This window comes from Rhinoderma darwinii, chromosome 8, assembly GCF_050947455.1.
Source record: "Rhinoderma darwinii isolate aRhiDar2 chromosome 8, aRhiDar2.hap1, whole genome shotgun sequence".
Classification (NCBI taxonomy): Eukaryota; Metazoa; Chordata; class Amphibia; order Anura; family Rhinodermatidae; genus Rhinoderma; species Rhinoderma darwinii.
The window spans coordinates 95,178,288-95,196,639 of record NC_134694.1 but is presented as its reverse complement, the minus strand read 5'-3'; the positions used below and the strand labels follow the sequence as shown (position 1 = coordinate 95,196,639).

Sequence of the window (18,352 nt, the reverse complement as noted above, 5' to 3'; positions counted from 1 at the left end):
CTAAAGCCATTTGTTGGAAAAGTTTTCTAAGGGGTGGTGGTTGTTCACTTACCTGCCCTAACAGATACCTATATGGACAGGATACAGCAAGGACCAGTGGAGGAAGGCGCCCCCGGAGCTGCTGCTTTCCCTGAGGGGGCGGGGCACATCAATACCCCACCCCCATGCTGCTCAGAGATGTAATGCATTGTATGGCCACTGTAGCTGGCATTAATGTGGGCATTGTAGTTGCTATGTTTTAAATCGGCACTGAGACTGGTCGAAAGTGTCTCTATTATCTCATACATAGACCGCATCTAAACAATACCACCTGCAGACATGGTCCCTAATATTCAGCACATTTCATAGAAGTGTAACATTGATGTAGGAGTTATATAAACACCCTGGTAAGATGTAGGGCTATATGCCACCAAATCTAGCTAAAGAATGTGCCCACACAAGAAAGTGGCAGCCATAGTCACACTCTGCATATGCACTAGTACTACTTTACCATGGAGCAATGTAAGGCCCCACCAAATCCCTTCACATTCAGTAGCCTCCTCGTCCTTGACGTTTTTGATAAGGAGACTATTAAATCTCTATTTACAACCAACTGTAAACGCCCCCTCCTCCTCCTTTACAGAAATGCTACTGAGCATTGTTAAAAATACATTCCTACGGGAGGAACATGACCAGTCCTATACCCACACAGCGACACATCATGCCCACACTGCATACACAGCCCCAAAAATGGACACCGACAAAAGCCCTGACAGACTACAACTCCCACAACACAAAGCGGCTTCTGCAAAAGGCCGAACCCAAGTTATGAATATTCATTTATGTAAACGACCTGCCAGCCAATGGGACGGCGCGGGACCACGTGATGTCCTGGTATGGTTTTAGAAAGAACTGCTCATTAATATGTAAACCGCGGCCAGCCAATGAGGTGGTGGGCAGTCACATGGTACGCTGCTGAGGGTTTAGGAAGAGAAGTTATCTATCAGTGAACACGGTTAAGAGACTCAGAGCTCAAGTGAGCAGTACACGGGGCGGAGGGCCGTCCTGCGGCCGGGGACCCATAACACCACAGAGAGGGGGCAATACCCCTAACCCCCAAAATAACTCAATATAGACAGCGAACTATAGATGAGCAGCGACCCAGTGGGCTATAAACGGCAGCATTAGGCTGGCGCTTCGGTGGGGTTACCGCCTAGCATGCGCTAAAAATGCCTATTTTACTGTTCCTCATAGACACGTCCGCCTCTATGAACCAGCGGACGTATTTGGGGACGTCGTATTTGGATATTGCCAAAGGCGCGGTTGAGATATTTATGAAGGTAACAGTACTTATTCCTCAGGCGCTGAGGAGAGACTATGATGGGGTGTAATGTGTGTAGAATATTTGGCTTGTTGACTATTCTCTGCTATTGACTCCCCCTTATTGTGTTTGTGTCCCCGCAGCTGCGTGCCCGGGATCCGGCTAGTAGGGGCGACAGGTACATGCTGGTTACATATGACGAGCCTCCATACTGCATCAAGGTAAACGCATTTACGGCTGCTCCCCCTCCCTTCCCTGTTCCCCACTGCCACCCGACTCCGTGGCGGTTTGTTGCAGGGGGCATGTTAGGCCGCCTTTAAAAAAAAAACTGCCCTTCGACAGGGACTTGACCTAAAGTAGACACCAGCGCCGGGGCGGGGGGAGCCCTCGCAGACTGAGGCGGGCGGGGGTGAGTAGGGAGGGGGTATTTCGGCGGGAGTAGCCGGGTCGCAGCCAGTGAAGATGGCGGACATCTTGCTTTTGTATGGGTCTGAAGCGCTTGAGATGGAGGTGGGGAGGAGAGTACTGGAGGGGAGGGGCGAAGTGACGTCACCAGTGTATTTTTCTGACTGGTGGAGGGTGACTCCCGGACACGCCCCTTCCTGTTTAGCTTCGCTGAGCGGTGATTGGCAAGGTAATCAATAATACAGAGGCTGGCGCGGAGACCTGTTCTCTTGTCACCTCTGCGTCCTCGTGACCCCGGCGCAGTTATATTGTGGTCATACACTGGCTGTCACGTCCCTCAGCAGGGTACAGGAAGTTCATATAATATTGCCTAACAGTAATGCAAAGAAGTGGATGAGTACCAGAGATTCTGATAGGGTATTCACAATTAACCAACGGAGGGAAAGTGGGGTAGTTGCCCAGATCAACCAATCAGATTCTACCTTTCGCTTTGCAGGTGTCCTTTGGAAAAATAAAAGCAGGAAGCTGATTGGTTGTCATGGGAAACAATTTCACTTTTCCTTTGCACCAGTTTTAATAAATCTGCCTCACTAAGTTTACAGAAAATACTTTTAGTTCAAACAAGCAGCATTGACCGCTCAACATTACTCCCTAAAATCCCAAATGTATTAACGTGGCTGTCCTACTGATCACCCCGCAGGCGCGTGTTATAGAGCAGGAGGAGCTGAGTAGATCTATAGCTTTGTGGGAATAGATCAGTATAACTTGTAATTCATTTTAAAGTGGTTGTGTCGCAAACACTACCTCTTGAGAGAGAATTTTCCTCTGCAGGAGAAATATTGCATTAAATGCCGGCCACTTAAATAAATCGCCATCTATGTAATGCATGGGCGCACTAGGTCAGCCAGAGCGGCTTTCCATTCTGGCACATATAGAGGGGCGACCCTCTATAAAGTTAAGTCGCGCCGCCCCTCCCCCCCTCTTTGATCCCTGCTGACTCTGGCTTTATGTAATTATGTATTTAATCTTTTATTAGTATTGGGTTAGATGAGGTGTCGGACACAGCGGCTGCTGGTCTTTTCAACGCACTGATGGATTCGGCTCACAACGTTGTTCTGCAGCTTCAATGTACAGTGGGTACATAGAAGCTGCAGAACCGAAACAAAGCAAAATTTTTAATAAAACTATATTAGAAAAGTGCTTGGTATACTAAAATATACGTTACATAAAAAAAAAAAAGTTTCCATAGCCTTTAAAGCATACCTAACTTTTCAGATGACTTTTCAGAATAAGTTGTCATGTGTGTGTACATGAGGAATAAGACTGTATCTGGCCATTTTATTATTTATTTATTTTTTAGCAGTCTTCCACTCTGCAGGCTCTAAGGCTGGGTTCACACGAGCATGTTCGGTCCGTAAAGAACGGAACATATTTCGGCCGCAAGTCCCGGACCGAACACAGTGCAGGGAGCCGAGCTCCTAGCATCATAGTTATGTACGACGCTAGGAATCCCTGCCTCTCCGTGGAACTACTGTCCCGTACTTAAAACATGATTACAGTACGGGACAGTTGTCCAGCAGAGAGGCAGGGACTCCTAGCCTCGTACATAACTATGATGCTAGGAGCCCGGCTCCCTGCAGTGTGTTCGGTCCGGGACTTGCGGCCGAAATACGTTCCGTCCATTACGGACGTAACATTCTCATGTGAACCCAGCCTAATTCTCAATTGTCACTGAGCTAGTGGGTGGGGCCTAACTGCTATCATGTCTACTAGTCACAGCACACAGAAGAGGAGAGTCCTGCTCTCCTATCTCTATCACCTATATAGAAGCTGCAGCAGCATGGAGGAGATTATACAGCAGTAATGAGCAGTGTAGCTGAGAATCCGGCACTAATGTGACATATTAATCTTACCAGCAGCCTCTGTCTCGTCTTTCTGCTCCCTTACTCATAGACCTCTATGGACAGTGTCTCGCTCTGCTCCTGCCCCTCCTCCTTTCTCCTCTCCGTAGACTTCTATTGGCAGGCAGTGAAGGGACACACCCCTACCTCTGCTCTGTAACGAGGGACAGATTTTGCTTGACAATGAGGTGGACAGCAGAGTAAAGGAAGGGCGACACCTAGTGGCAGTAACTTCACACAGAATTTGCATGGATAAAACAAACTTTGTAATTTACTTTGTTAACATTTAATCTATATCAGGCATACTATTAGATCAGCATAAGTTGTTTGGAAAGTTAGTGGCCATTTAACCCTCGTATTTCTTGTTCCTAGTCCTTTCCTAAGATTTGATGTCAAAGACAGGAATGTATCCTATAGGTGGCCATGCGCATTAGACTAACGTCAGCTGATGGACCATCTAATGTGTATTCGGTGTTCAGCAGATGTTGAGGAAAAAAACCAGGTTGGCTATACCAAATTTCAACCCACCTGGGCCTTTGTTCTGAAGGGGGATAAGCCGCCGCCAGCAGAGTTTGACAGCGGCTAATTCTCATCTCCCCATTGAGAACATATTAACGCTCAGCTGACCCGAGCACGCATGTGTATGGAGGAGGTCAGGAGTAATAGCGGTCGGTTGCTATCGAAGGTGTATGGCCACCTTTAGAATAGGGAGGACTGCTGATCTGTCTATGGAGGTGAGACACAGTAATCCGATTACAGCATGTGCTTTTGAATGGCACCCGATGCATCACTTTTTAACCCCTTATTGACCAGGCCAATTTGAGTTTTTCCATTATTGGTTTTTCCTCCCTGCCTTCCAAAAGCCATAACTTTTTTATTTTTCCGTCGACATAGCTGTATGAGGGCTTATTCTTTGTGGGACAAGTTGTAGTTTTTCATGGCACCTTTCTTGCACCGCATAATGTACTGGGAAGCTGAAAAAAAAATACTTGTGGGGTGAAATGAGCAAAAAACAGTAATTAAGCCATTTTTTGGGGGGTTTTGTCTTTATGGCATCCATCGGGCAGTAAAAACAACATATTCACCCTATTCTACAGGTTGATATGATTATGTCGATTCCAAATTTGTTTTCTTTTGTTTTACCACTTTTAGGGCTCATGCACACGACCGTGTTTTTGTCCACCCGTAAATACGGGTCCTTGGTCACACGTATTCGACCAGTATTTACGGATCCGGTGTCACCCGTTTAACACCCGTATTTACGGGCACGTTTTTGGCTGCAAAATTGCACTGCACTAATCGGCAGCCCCTTCGGTCTATCAGTGCAGGATAGAGAGAAGGGACAGCCCTATCCGTAATAAAAGTAAAAGAAATTCATACTTACCCGGCCGTTGTCTTGGTGACGCGTCCCTTGACATACAGTCCGACCTCCCTGGATGACGCGGCAGTCCATGTGACTGCTGCAGCCAGTGATTGGCTGCAGTGGTCACATTGGCTGTAACGTCATCCCATGAGGCCGGACTGGAGGAAGAAGCAGGGAGTTCTGGGTAAGTATGAACGTCTTCTTTTATTTTTTTTTCTCACAGCTTTATTTTTACTCTGATCGGTAGTCACTGTCCAGGGTGCTGAAACAGTTACTGCCGATCGTTTAACTCTTTCAGCACCCTGGACAGTGACTATTTACTGACGTCGCCTAGCAACGCACCCGTAATTACAGGTGCACACACGTAGTCACCCGTAATTACGGGAGCCCCATAGACTTCTATGGGCTGCCCGTGCCGTAATTACGGCCTGAAATAGGACATGTTCTATCTTTTTCAATGGCACCGGCGACTTCCTGTAAGCATACAGGGAGGTACCCGTGGCCAATAGAAGTCTATGGGCCCATAATTACGGGCCGTAATTACGGGAGTTTTTACGGTCGTGTGCATGGGGCCTTAGAGAGAAAAAAAACTATTTGCAAAAAAAAAAAATGTTTTGTGTAGCTATGTTCTGAGAGCCATAACTTTTTTATTTTTCCGTCAATTTAGCGGTGTGAGGGCTTATATTTTGCTGGACGAGCTGTAGTTTTTGTTAATACTACATGCGACATTTTAATCACTTTACACACAGAGTGAACTATTTCCAGCACTTTGTTTATTTTAATGTTGATGATTATGGCTAAGGCCGTCCATTAATTTCTATGAGCCTGGATCACAAAACACCACCCGCCTGGGCCTTTGTAATAAGCCTGGACCTCCCGTAATAAGACGTGTCCTATCTCTTTGCGGTCCAGGCTCCTGGGACGTGCACGGACCTTGGAAATGACAGCCGTGTGCATAGGACCATTGGAATGAATGGGGCCGCAATTCACCCGAAGATTTGCAGGTGAATTACGGCTGCAAAAGTACATTCGTATGCATGGGGCTTTACAGTTAATGAAAACCACAAATTTAGTGTCTCAGAAAATTAGAATATTATATAAGCCCAATTTCAAAAATGATTTTTAATACCGAAATGTTGTCCTACTGAAAAGTATGTCCAGTATCTGCCCTCAATACTTGGTCGGGGCTCCTTTTGCATGAATTACTGCATCAATGCGGCGTGGCATGGAGGTGATCAGTCTGTGGCACTGCTGAGGTGTTATCAATGCGGCGTGGCATGGAGGTGATCAGTCTGTGGCACTGCTGAGGTGTTATCAATGCGGCGTGGCATGGAGGTGATCAGCCTGTGGCACTGCTGAGGTGTTATCAATGCGGCGTGGCATGGAGGTGATCAGCCTGTGGCACTGCTGAGGTGTTATCAATGCGGCGTGGCATGGAGGTGATCAGCCTGTGGCACTGCTGAGGTGTTATCAATGTGGCGTGGCATGGAGGCGATCAGCCTGTGGCACTGCTGAGGTGTTATCACTGCGGCGTGGCATGGAGGTGATCAGCCTGTGGCACTGCTGAGGTGTTATGGAAGCCCAGGTTGCTTTGATAGCGGCCTTCAGCTCGTCTGCATTGTTGGATCTGATGTCTCATCTTCCTCTTGACAATACCCTTTAGATTCTCTATGGGGTTTAGGTCAGATGAGTTTTCTGGCCAATCAAGTGCAGTGATACTGTGGTTATAAGTCCTGCTGGAAAATGAAAGCAGCATATTTGAGTTTCACTTTTTTAATTGAATTACTGAAATTAACTTATTGATATTCTAATTTATTGAGAAGGACTTGTGTGTGTTTGTATATATATATTTTACGGCGTTCACAGAGTGGGTTAAACAACGCTATATTGTAATAGTTTGGACTTTTACGGTGGCGGTGATATCAATTATGTTAACTTTTTAAAAAAAAACATTTTAACATTGCTTCAGGGAATAAATGGGAAAAGTTTTTTGTTTTTTTTAATATTTACATTTTTTTTGGGGAACATAAAAAAACCCCCCTGATGTAACTGTTTTTTTACTTTTTTTATTTTTTTATTATTAGTCCCGCCTAGGAGGCTTGAAGCAGCGATCTGATATACTGCAATACTAATGTGCCAGAGGGAGGGCTTCAAAGGAGTACAAAGGTGGCAGACCTGGGGGCCTTCATTAGGTCCCCAGTCTGCCAATATGACCATTGACACCCCCCTATCGGAGGGGGCCTACCCCACATTCTAAAAATGTAAATGCTGCGGTCGCGATTGACCGCAGCATTTACGGTGTTAACTGGGTGGAAATTACACTACGCAACTAGCCGTTGCACTGATAGAAATAGGTTATGCGTTCACTTTAAATTAGAAAATATCACTGCCTGTATGAACGATTAAAACTTGAATTTTATTATGGTAATCAAACACTAAAAGAAGGCTTGATAGCCAAACAACTCTTCAGGCGTTAGCACAGCGACCAGACGGGGTGCAGAAAAGGTAACACACAGCTATGTGCACCTCAAATGCCAACGTGTTTCTCCCCCTTGTTAATTTATGATATAAACATCTGGTCATCCATGCCAGTAAAATTGCGTCCCTACGCGTTTCGGCACCCCTAGTTTGCAGGGTGCATCATCAGGGGTCACACTAACTATTGAATTAGAACACCTAATGGCCGGCAAGCGCTTATTGCGTGCTCTGACATTCACCCCGCTCATGCACGACACTAGTCAGCTGGTCACCAAAGCATGGATGACCGGCTGTTTGGACGCCCATTCACACAGAGCATTTGTTTTTCAGACTAGCGGAGTTTGACATGAGCTGCCTGCAGTCTACTGGATCCTGTAATGTCTAGTGGAGGGAGGATTTCTTTATACAGCGGACAGGGTGGGTCATGGCATTGGCTGCTGTTGATCAGGGTGTCACCTGGCAGAACAGGTTAGGTTATACAACCATCTCTGCACCTCCGGGTTCTAGCTGAGTAAGACTTCAGAGGTGACCAGAAGTTGTTTAAAGTTCAGCTGATTTCTGTGTTTCTTGGAAAGCTGGGACACAGACAATATAGCTCCGCTCACAGCTCACACTGGGGTTGTATCCGGCCTTCCTAGAGCTCTGAATAACCCCTGGAACTACAAGTCTCAAACAGGACAGCTGGGAAAATGTATTAAAACTGCAAGGAAAAAGTGGAGCAGTTGCCCATAGCAACCAATAGAAAAAAAACAGCGGTTTCCATTCAAGGAGCTGCAATCTATGCACGGCAGCTCCACATTTCTAGAAGGCCGGGTTCACACACAGCGTTTGCTTGTGATTTCAGTGGCGTTTTTTGTGTCGCCTCCCAAAAAAACCGATGGCGGAATTAGTGTTCTTTTTTTTTTCTTTTCATTTCTACCCCACTAAATTTTGTTTTTAAAGTTTCTAAATACATTTATATGGTACAATAAATGGTGCCATTAAAAAACAAACATTAAAAAAAACCCACGTCTTGCAGTAAACAAGCCCTAATACAGCGATGATGATGGGAAAAAAAAAAAATTAAGGCAGGAAGGATAAAAACTCTGCGGTTCTAAGGGGTTAAAAGCGTATTTGAAGGCTGGGTTGCAACGGATCGCATACTCTTCATAAAACTACGCAGAGTATACGACTAAGAACCCGCAAGGAATCTCCGCCCGAAAAAATGCACCAAATTGTGGTGCAGGTTTTTGGGTGGAATCTCCGCTGCGAAAGTCAGTGGTAAAAAAAAACAACAAAAGTTTACTTACCCCGTTCTCCATTGTTATAGCAACGCTTTCTTCTGTTTTGAGTACAGCCCGGCCTCCAGTGATGACGCTGCACCCTGTGATTGGCTGCAGGAGCCACATGGGAAGAATTGTCATCCCAGGAGTCCGGGCTTTACTTGGTACAGTGCAACACATCGCTTTGACAACAGCCGTATAAGCTTTTTTTTATTCATTTGAAATAAAAAAAAAAAAAAAGCTTGGTTTCTCATTTGAGATTTTTGTGGCGAAACCACAGCGTTTCCGCCCCAAAAGTCACATTCTTGGCTATTTGTTGTGGGTTTTACATCCCAATTGAATTCAATGGGGAAAAGCAACGGATACGCGGAGTAAATTGACATTCTGCGGATTTAAATTTCGCACCGCAGGTCAATTTATGAATGTTTTCGCTATAGATTTTATTTTTTCTGCAGCGTGTGCATTAGATTTGCTAAATCTCATCCACTTTGCTGCTACTGCTGCAGAACTTCCTACATGTGATGTTTTTTGAGGCACAAAGAGTCCTTCCTTCCCTTTCCCGCCGCAGTCATTTTTCGGATTTTCACTTTTGTCCGTCCCTCCCACCTTCCAAAAGCCATAACTTTTATAAAATGTTTCCATCAATATTGCCGTACGAGGGCTTTGTTTTTTGCATGACGCGTTGTAGATTTTCACATCACCATTTATTGTACCATATAAAGTGGTGGGAAACTGGAAAAAGAGCGATTCCTCAATCTTTTGGGAAGTATTGTTTCTATGGCGTTCACAGTGCGGTAAAAACGGCGTGTTAACTTTATTCTACGGGTTAAAACAATTACGGTGATTACAAATTGATATCGTTTTTTTCATGTTTTACTATTACAAGGGAAAAACCTGGTTGTTAAAATTTTTTAGTTTTGTTGCCATATTCTGAGAGCCATAACTTTCTTATTTTTCCGGCAATTCAGCAGTATGAAGGCTTATTTTTTGCGGGGCTATGTTTTAGTTTCTATTGGTACCATTTTGAGGTACATGCGCCTTTCTTATCACGTGTTTTCAGCCCGTGAGCCCGCTCCTTGCCCCCCCCCCCACCTGATGTGCGCCGTATACGGCAGATGTCTTGAAGTGGTTAAGAAGGAAAAGTATAAAGACACTAACATGTCTTCTCACAAAAAAACTTCATAAACTGCATGTGTGTTTCCATTCTTGTGCTAGTTTTGATAAATCTCCCTGTTCCCGTTTCCTGCAGCGTAGACTGAACACCAGTCACACCTCGGGAGAGGGGAGTGTAAGGCCTTATTCACACGAGCGTATTTAACGTCTGTTACACACGTGAAAAAAACGGCCGTCGCACGGACCTTAGCAATTCAATGGGGACATTCAGTGTTTTTCACGCAGCGTGTCTCCGTGGTGTGAAACTCACTGCATGTCCTATACTTGTGCATTTTTTGCACATCACGCTCCCATTGAAGTCAATGGGTGCGTGAAAATCACGGACAGCACACGGACGCACATCCGTGTGCTGTCTGTGATTCACGCAACAGTTGCTAAAGAAATGATGAGAAAATGAAAAACACCTCTTTCAGTTTATTTTGCCGACGTAAAAAAAACTGCGTGAGATACGGATGACATACGCGTGTAAAAAAACGCAGAGGCGCACCGTACACGGATGTCACACGGAACTGCAACGCAAGAAAACCGCTGCGTTTTTTTACGCGTGCAAAATGGACACGTTCGTGTGAAAAAGGCCTAAATCGTACATATAAACATTTACATGGTCTCCTGTTGGATTTTGATGCAGGTGTGTGATGAAGTGAAATAAAATATGGGGGGGTTCCAATACCCAAGATTTTACTTTTGCATTTCTATATTATGTTTGTTGTTGTTTTTGTTTGACTGTATACGATACATTTAGCAAAAACATATATTTACAAGTCTAGGGTTAAACACGTATCACCCGCATGCTGCTGAAATCCGCACAGAAATCTGAGCATATTTTCAAATTCACATTGTGTTCATTTCTTCTAGATGTCCACTGCAGATTTAACCCCTTTCAGTGTAGAAGGGGGAAAATCTTCAACGATTTGTTGCGGGAAAAATCCACAAAAAAATATGTTAAGTGTGCGGGTACCCTGGAAGTTTCGGTGGCAAAATCCTCAAGTAATTGGCCGCTTTTTTTGTAAGTCGTCTTCAGGCATTCTGTGGTACAACAGAGGCATTTACTGTAAATTGAGTCAATTGACATATTTTTTTGACAAATATTGTGTGGCACCTGCTGACAGGTCTTTTTTGGAGTTACGTAACCTTAAGGGTATGTTCACACGGCAGCGTCCGTAACGGCCGAAATGACGGGGCTGTTTCCAGGAGAAAACAGCCCCGTCATTTCAGCCGTAACGGCATGTGCAGGCGCTTGAACGCCGCGTCCATTACGGACGTAACTGGAGCTGGTTTTCCATGGAGTCCATGGAAAACGGCTCCATTTACGTCTGAAGAAGTGACCTGACACTTCTTTGGCGCGGGCGTCTATTTACGCACCGTCTTTTGACAGCGGCGCGTAAATATACGCCTCGTGTGAACAGACAAACGTCAGCCCATTGCTTTCAATGGGCAGATGTTTGTCAACGCTTTCAAGCCGTAATTTCGGACGTAATTCGGGGGATAAAACGCCCAAATTACGTCCGTAAATAGGCCGTGTGAACATACCCTAATAGTTTAGCAGTCCTGACTGCTTTTTTGCCTTTAGAAGGACGTCGCTGTGGCGTTGTTTTCAGGCCATCCACTTTGCAGAACTGCTTTATGGTAAGGATGTTTTGGGATATCTCGCATGAACAGTTCACTGGAAATAATGACTGATAATTGGTGGGTGAGCCATAAGACATTTCAGTGGTAACGTGATCTTCTCTTCCATAATAAATGTAAGCATTGTCCTTTAATCAAAATTTAGTTTTTCTGTCTTGGTTTTCTTTCGGCTGACTTTTAAATGTTCACTTCAGATCAGGTCGTTCTAGGTGAAAACCAGTGAAGCCGTGTCCATCTCATGAAGATATAGGCCAAGTTCACACATAGCGTAAACCGTGCAGGATTTCTGACTGTCTTTTCTGACAGCATTTTAGCAGAGAAATTGACATTCTGCAGATTGAGAATCCACACCGCGGGTCAATTTCTGAACTACTTTTTTTGCGTTTTTTTTTTTTTACGCAGCCTGTGTATGAGATTTGTTGAATTCTTCTCCACTTGCTGCTACTGTAATACACAGCGGCATCGCCGTACGGATATTCTGCGGTATTTTTACGCTACGTGTGAACGTTACTTTAGGGTGCAGTGCCACCCGGCAGATTTTAGAACTTGTCAGCGACGAAAAATATCAGTTATTCATCTGGATGGAACGTGAAGAAATCCATGCACCTGCTGCAGAAACAGTCGCATTCAGATGATTGAAACTGGTTTTTAGTTGCAAATATTTCTGCAACAATATCTGCAGAGTGTGACTGCAGCCTTAAAAGGAACTTGTCAGTCATTTTATGCTGCCCTCTCAATCAATGACTGACAGCTTTCTCCCTATGCACAATGATACAGAGAAAGCTGTGAATCAGCCGCGGCTGGCCAGGCAGCTCGTGAATATGCTGGAAGTGACGGTCTGCTGAAATCAACGTGTCTGTCACTACTTTATGCTGCCCTCAGGGCAGCATAAAGTCATTGACCGGTTTCCTTTAAGGTGACCATGCACATTAGCTGTCAGGACAACCTCCCAAACACATGATGCTGAGTGGTCATGTGTAAATGAGTTGAGAGGAATAAGCCACCGCCAGGCATCGGGAAACCAAAGGATTGGGCTTGTTGAATTCTTCAGGTTTGGCCGATGTTCCTCTAATGTCTATGGGCACCTTTTTAAGGTCATGAATCTGATTACTTTTTTTTCCCTAGGCGTGCTTGTCACATAGGTGATCGGTATGTACATTTTTGTCACTTTTTGAGAAAATTACTGGTCAAATGATACATGCAGCATTGTTTATTGCCTGCATTGAAATGTATTTACCTCCTGGATTTCTATTAGGCTTCAGATTTCCAAACCTTTTCAGCGTATATGTTTTGGGAATTGTTTTTTTTCTGTTCTCTTCACTGGGTGAAAATTGCAGCATCAATAGACTGTTGTAGACAAAGTTCCTCCATTTTCACAGCTAAAGCTGCTTTTACAGACAAACGTTTTTGTTTTTTCATTGTTGGGTTTGTATGTAGCAGTGATGCAGTTCTCGGCACCACCAAGTGTGAATGAGGGCTTAGGTGGTGTCTGACATCTGGTATACACCAGCCAATGTTCGTGTGATACATCCGATAATTGGAATCGTCTTATAAGCGTGTATTTCACAAAGCTGACAAGAATATTTTCCTTTCGGGATTTTTCGTTCTCCTCTCTCTGGACTTGTTTCCAGTTTTTCCATGTGGTAATGACACAGGATAAAAATGTCAGCACAAGTGATGATCTTTGTAAATGTCAATATGCTTTTATTTCATATGGCTTTGGACCATTGACACTAATTGAATGTTGCACCAGTTTGTTTTTCGGATGCCGTGTGCCATTTCACAAAGCTGTATAGACTTTTATAACTCTTGCCATTTTTCAGGAAGAATGTTAATGACTGTTCCTGTCTGGACAATTAATATCTAGCTAGTAAAACAAATTATTGTTTACAAATGCGTTGAGTCTCGAAATATTGGTTGCTTGCCCTTCAGTGGAAAGAAGTGTTACTTGTTTTGCCCTTTGTGCTGCTGCTGGTGTAATTGCAGCATTCGAGCCAAGCTAGATTTATTATTTTTTGGGGAGGCTATTGTTTTAATCAAGGTTTTGTTTTTAATTTTTTAGTAACCTTAATGGCTTCATTAGGGTGTAATTGCTGAGGTTGTCGTTGCTGGGACCCCAATGATCCCGAGAAGAGGGGCTGGAGAAATGGCCCGTGCATATCCTGTCTCTTACCATTGAAGTGAGCGGAGTTCACACATGGAGATTTTTGTAAATCCTATTCCCAAGGAGAGTAAGGCGATGTTCACATGTAGCGTGTTTGCTGTGGATTTGTGAACGGAAAATCCACAGCGCAATACAAAGCGGATGAGATTTGAACAAATCTCCTCAACGTGCTGTGGACATTTTCTATGCAGAAATCAAGCGGAGGTGCAAATTTTTAATTCCGCAGCAAGTCCATTCCTGATGCTGAAAGGGTTTACAAGCAAGATTAAAATAAGACAAATAATATACTCACTACCCCAGGTGCTGCCATGGCAACACTTCCCTGGTCCACGCCGGTCTTTGTACACTCGGCCTCCAGCTATGACGTGTTGCGTCAACACTCGCCACGGGGAAATCGGTGCCAAAACCAGATCTGGTGCAGATTATCTAGCGGTTTCCTCTGGATTTACTGTGGGTATATTCCACAGTAAACCCGGTTCGTGTGGACATAGCCTTACTGTGGACATAGCCTTACTGTGGACATAGCCTTACTGTGGACATAGCCGTACTGTGGACATAGCCGTACTGTGGACATAGCCGTACTGTGGACATAGCCGTACTGTGGACATAGCCGTACTGTGGACATAGCCGTACTGTGGACATAGCCGTACTGTGGACATAGCCGTACTGTGGACATAGCCGTACTGTGGACATAGCCGTACTGTGGACATAGCCGTACTGTGGACATAGCCGTACTGTGGACATAGCCGTACTGTGGACATAGCCGTACTGTGGACATAGCCGTACTGTGGACGTTTTTCCTATAGGAAATGGTATCCCCCGCCATTTCAGCGGCCTATGTGCTAATTTATGAATAAATTGACAACTGAGCGGTCTCCCTGCCCAGTTGATGTTGGGTAGTAGAGACTGCCCAGTTGTTACTTTATTCATAAAATAGCATATAGGCGGCCGAAACAAATTGGGCTTATTGTGGGGGAAGGTAGGCTGGCAGAGAGAGAAATGAAATCAAAGCTGGAATTTAGGGGAAGGCAGGAATCAAGGTATGGCTGCAATTTAATGTTTTAAAGGGGTTTTCCCAGAAAACACATGTATCCCTTATCCATGATTGGGGATACATGTGTGATCGCTGGGACCCTCTGAGATGAGAATGGCAGACAGAATGTCCCCCTGTAGTGCCCCATGAGAATGGAGAGCTGGTGCGCATTCTGTGCCAGCTCTCCATTAATTTCTATAAGACTTCCGGGACCGCTGATGGAGCACTGGTCTCATGGAGTACTTTGGGGGAATTTCAGGTCCCCCATTCGCCACATTGATGGGGGACCCAGCAGTCCGACACCCCCCCCCCCCCCAGTGATCAGACACGTATCTCCCATACTGTGGATAGCAGATACATGTGTTTGTGGGAAACCCCCTTTAAGTGGTAATCATTTAACTTTTCCATTTTTTTGTCATGTTGCTTAATACTTGGAATAACCATGTCTAACCTACAGTATACATGTATATTGCTGACCTAGTATGCCTGCATGATCACATACAGGATTTTCCCAGACCCTCTGCATACCTGTTCTATCACCACCATGGATATAAGTATTGAAGTTATTACATTGTAAAGTGATAATGGGTAATGGTTTATATGAAGCAGTGTTTTGGTAAATTGTTCATGCAACAAACAATATATAATGTGTGAACTGACCCTATATGTGCAAGTACATGCGGAAACAAGCCGTACCAATGTAAGAATAACCAATAAATGTAAGACGATGTCAGACTTGGAAAACGAGTCCTATAATGGCCATGAATAGTGTTATTCCTCATGTACAGTCCTATGACCGCTTATTCTGAAAAGTTACCTGAAAAGATAGATATGCTTTAACAAACTAAGATTTTCTGAAGCGGGCAACCCCTGTGAATTATAAAGATTATAGTCACAATTGTGTTTTTAAAGGGGCCTTCAAGGAGTTAAGTGAATTAATGAGCTTCAGTACCTGGCACAGCCGCCTATACGGACGAGCTGATGTACCTGTGTAAGATTTGGCGCTTGCTGGAAAAATCTTGTAATAATTAAAGTATAGCTAAACGTTTGACAAACTTCTGACATGTCATAGTGACATGTCAGAAGTTTGGATTGGTCGGGGTCCGAGCTCTGAGACCCCCACCAAACTCTAGAACGAAGCAGCTGAAGTATTTGTGTGAGCGCTCAGCCGCTTCGTGTCTGTTCGGCTTTTTCCAGAAAGCCGATGTATCGGAGTACGGGCTCATAGACTTTCTATTGAGTCCGTACACCGATACATTTATTTCCGGAAACAGACATGAAGCGGCTGAGTGCTCACACGAGCGCTTCAGTTACTTCGTTCTTGCGATTGGTGGGGGTCTCGGTGCTCGGACCCCACCAATCCAAACTTCTGACGTGTCACTATGACATGTCAGAAGTTTGTCAAACGTTTAGCTACACTTTAACATTTTTGGGCTATACTCACCCATTCAGGATTTGCCTGACGTGTATTTATTTTTATTTTTTTCAATAGTTTTTATTAACTTTTTCCAAAAAAAGAACCCTGAGACAAAACATAAATAAGGTATAGAAGCACATACATAAAAATACATCATACAGGCATGGCACTACAATATACTGTAACAGAGTTATACAGTTATAAATGACAAAAGAATCGCACATTACTATTTCCCCTCTTCTTTTAACCCTCCCTCCCTAACCCTCAACATCCCAATTTACCCGAGAGTACCATGCAAACTAATCCTGCGAATAATCAATTATTGGAGGTGGTTATGTCTGCACTTGTATGCATGCAAAATAAGACTAGTGAGCTTATATTCAAACAGACCCGTGCATCACAGGACAGAAGTCTCGAAGAAGGTCTGCAGCAGGCAAATTAGGCGTTTCCAACCACACCGCCCATTGGCTTTCATATTTTTTCCTTGCCCCGGCTTTAGATATAGATGCTTTTCCATTTGAATAACTCCATTAATCCCATTAAGAAGTTTCCTATAACTTTCAGCCAACAACTTGCGCGTTTGATACGATATCTTTTGGGCAGTCAATTTCAGTGGTGCAGGTAAGGGTAGCTCCTCAACATAGCCCAACACTCCTACTAAATAGGTTCGGGAGATCATGACAGATAGTAATGTAGTTAGGAGACTAAACACCTGTTCCCAATATGGTTGAATAACCGAGCAACTCCATAACATGTGCATCAAGTCTCCACAACTATTTGAGCACCTTGGACAGGTCGCATCTGTTCGAATACCCATCTTCTGCAAAAGTACTGGAGTACGGTATACCCTATGGATAACAAACCACTGTGGGTGACAATGAGCTACATTAAGTGAAATTGTAGGAGTCCCTGACAAAATGGTACACCACATTTCAACTGTAATGTCTCCTACATCTTATGACCACCTTTACCTCAAGCGATCCAGTGAGGAGGGAATCGCATATCCTAATAGTTGACTATATATATATATATATATATATATATATATATAAAGGAAATCCGTCCCCTCGTGGAACCTGCATCCTCCAGTATATTTAGGATAACCGAGGATTGAATCTCCGAGGATGCCTGAGCTCCTAAAGCGTGTCTTAACTGCAAATATTGGTAAAAACATGAATTTGGTAGGGTAAATTCATCTTGTAGTTGCTGGAAAGTTTTATGGATCGAATCGTGGTAAAGGTGCGTCACAAGTCTAATACCACTACGTTCCCAGAGCTCAAACCCCTGTAGTCGATGAATCTCTCATAAACGGGCATTGACACACAGTGGCGTCAATTTAAATTTAGTGACACCAATAATGCCTTGCAAGTCTCGACACTTCCACTATATCTTATGCATAAAAGTAGGATCGTGGGTACAGAATTAGGTAAAAGTCTAAATTTATGTGATTCCAACAGGGGGAACAAAGGTCCCCCACCAAGTAAATGTATCAGTATTTTTCCATTTGAATCTCCCGGTTGTCTCGTCCCCCATCATCTGAAATGCTGTAGCTGTGAGGCCAGGAAATATGCTCTTGGATTGGGAACTGCCAGGCCACCCTCATCCGTCGGAAGTTGTAACGTTTCCAATTGTATTCTGGACACCCCCCCCCCCCCAATGAACCCCCGAAATATTTGATCCGGTCTATGGAATAACGAATTTGCTATCCACACTGGTGAGTTATGCAAGATAAACAGTAATTGGGGCATAAGTATCATTTTAATTAAACTAACCTTCCTCACTACCCCTAAGGGCAGTCTCATGCCATGCCTCAGTCTTCATTTTAAATTTGCCAAGTAGTGCCAATAAAGTCATGGGGATTAAGTCCATAACCCGACGAGTAATCTGTATGCCCAGATAACTGAATTGTGTAGCGGCCTGCACTACTTCTGCTCCCATCGGTAGGGGTGACACTAGGGGGTCAATGGGAAGAAACACTGATTTATCCCGGTTATTGGGAAAACTGGAGTATTCCCCAAATTCTGAAATAGTACGGATAGCACATGATCACGACGATCCCATATCTCCCAAGAAAAATAAAACATCTTCTCCAATTCGCTATACCCCAAGCCCACTATTCCAGGATCGGATCTCAACTTTGTTGCCAATGGTTCCACAGCTATAGCAAAGAGAAGGGGAGACAGGGGGCAACACTGCCGTGTGCCCCATCCCAATTCTATTTGGTCAGATA

The 18,352-nt window shown here is 44.3% G+C and overlaps 1 protein-coding gene across 5 annotated transcripts in view; it reads left to right on the top strand.

Annotated features, from left to right (window-relative positions):
• Positions 1–970: 970 nt before the first annotated feature.
• Positions 971–18,352, top strand: part of LOC142659622 (integrator complex subunit 6-like) — a 51,486-nt gene continuing 34,104 nt past the window's right edge. For 4 of the 5 annotated variants that reach the window (XR_012850354.1, XR_012850353.1, XM_075835931.1 and 1 more), the window contains exons 1-2: positions 971–1,319; positions 1,444–1,521. Coding sequence is in view for 2 of the 5 variants with exons in the window: in XM_075835931.1 (XP_075692046.1) it covers positions 1,209–1,319; positions 1,444–1,521 (189 nt within the window). In the remaining 3 variants the exon portion in view is untranslated. Of the gene's footprint in view, positions 1,320–1,441; positions 1,522–5,881; positions 5,974–18,352 lie in introns of those variants that run through there. The other variant, XM_075835932.1, reaches the window with a different exon arrangement.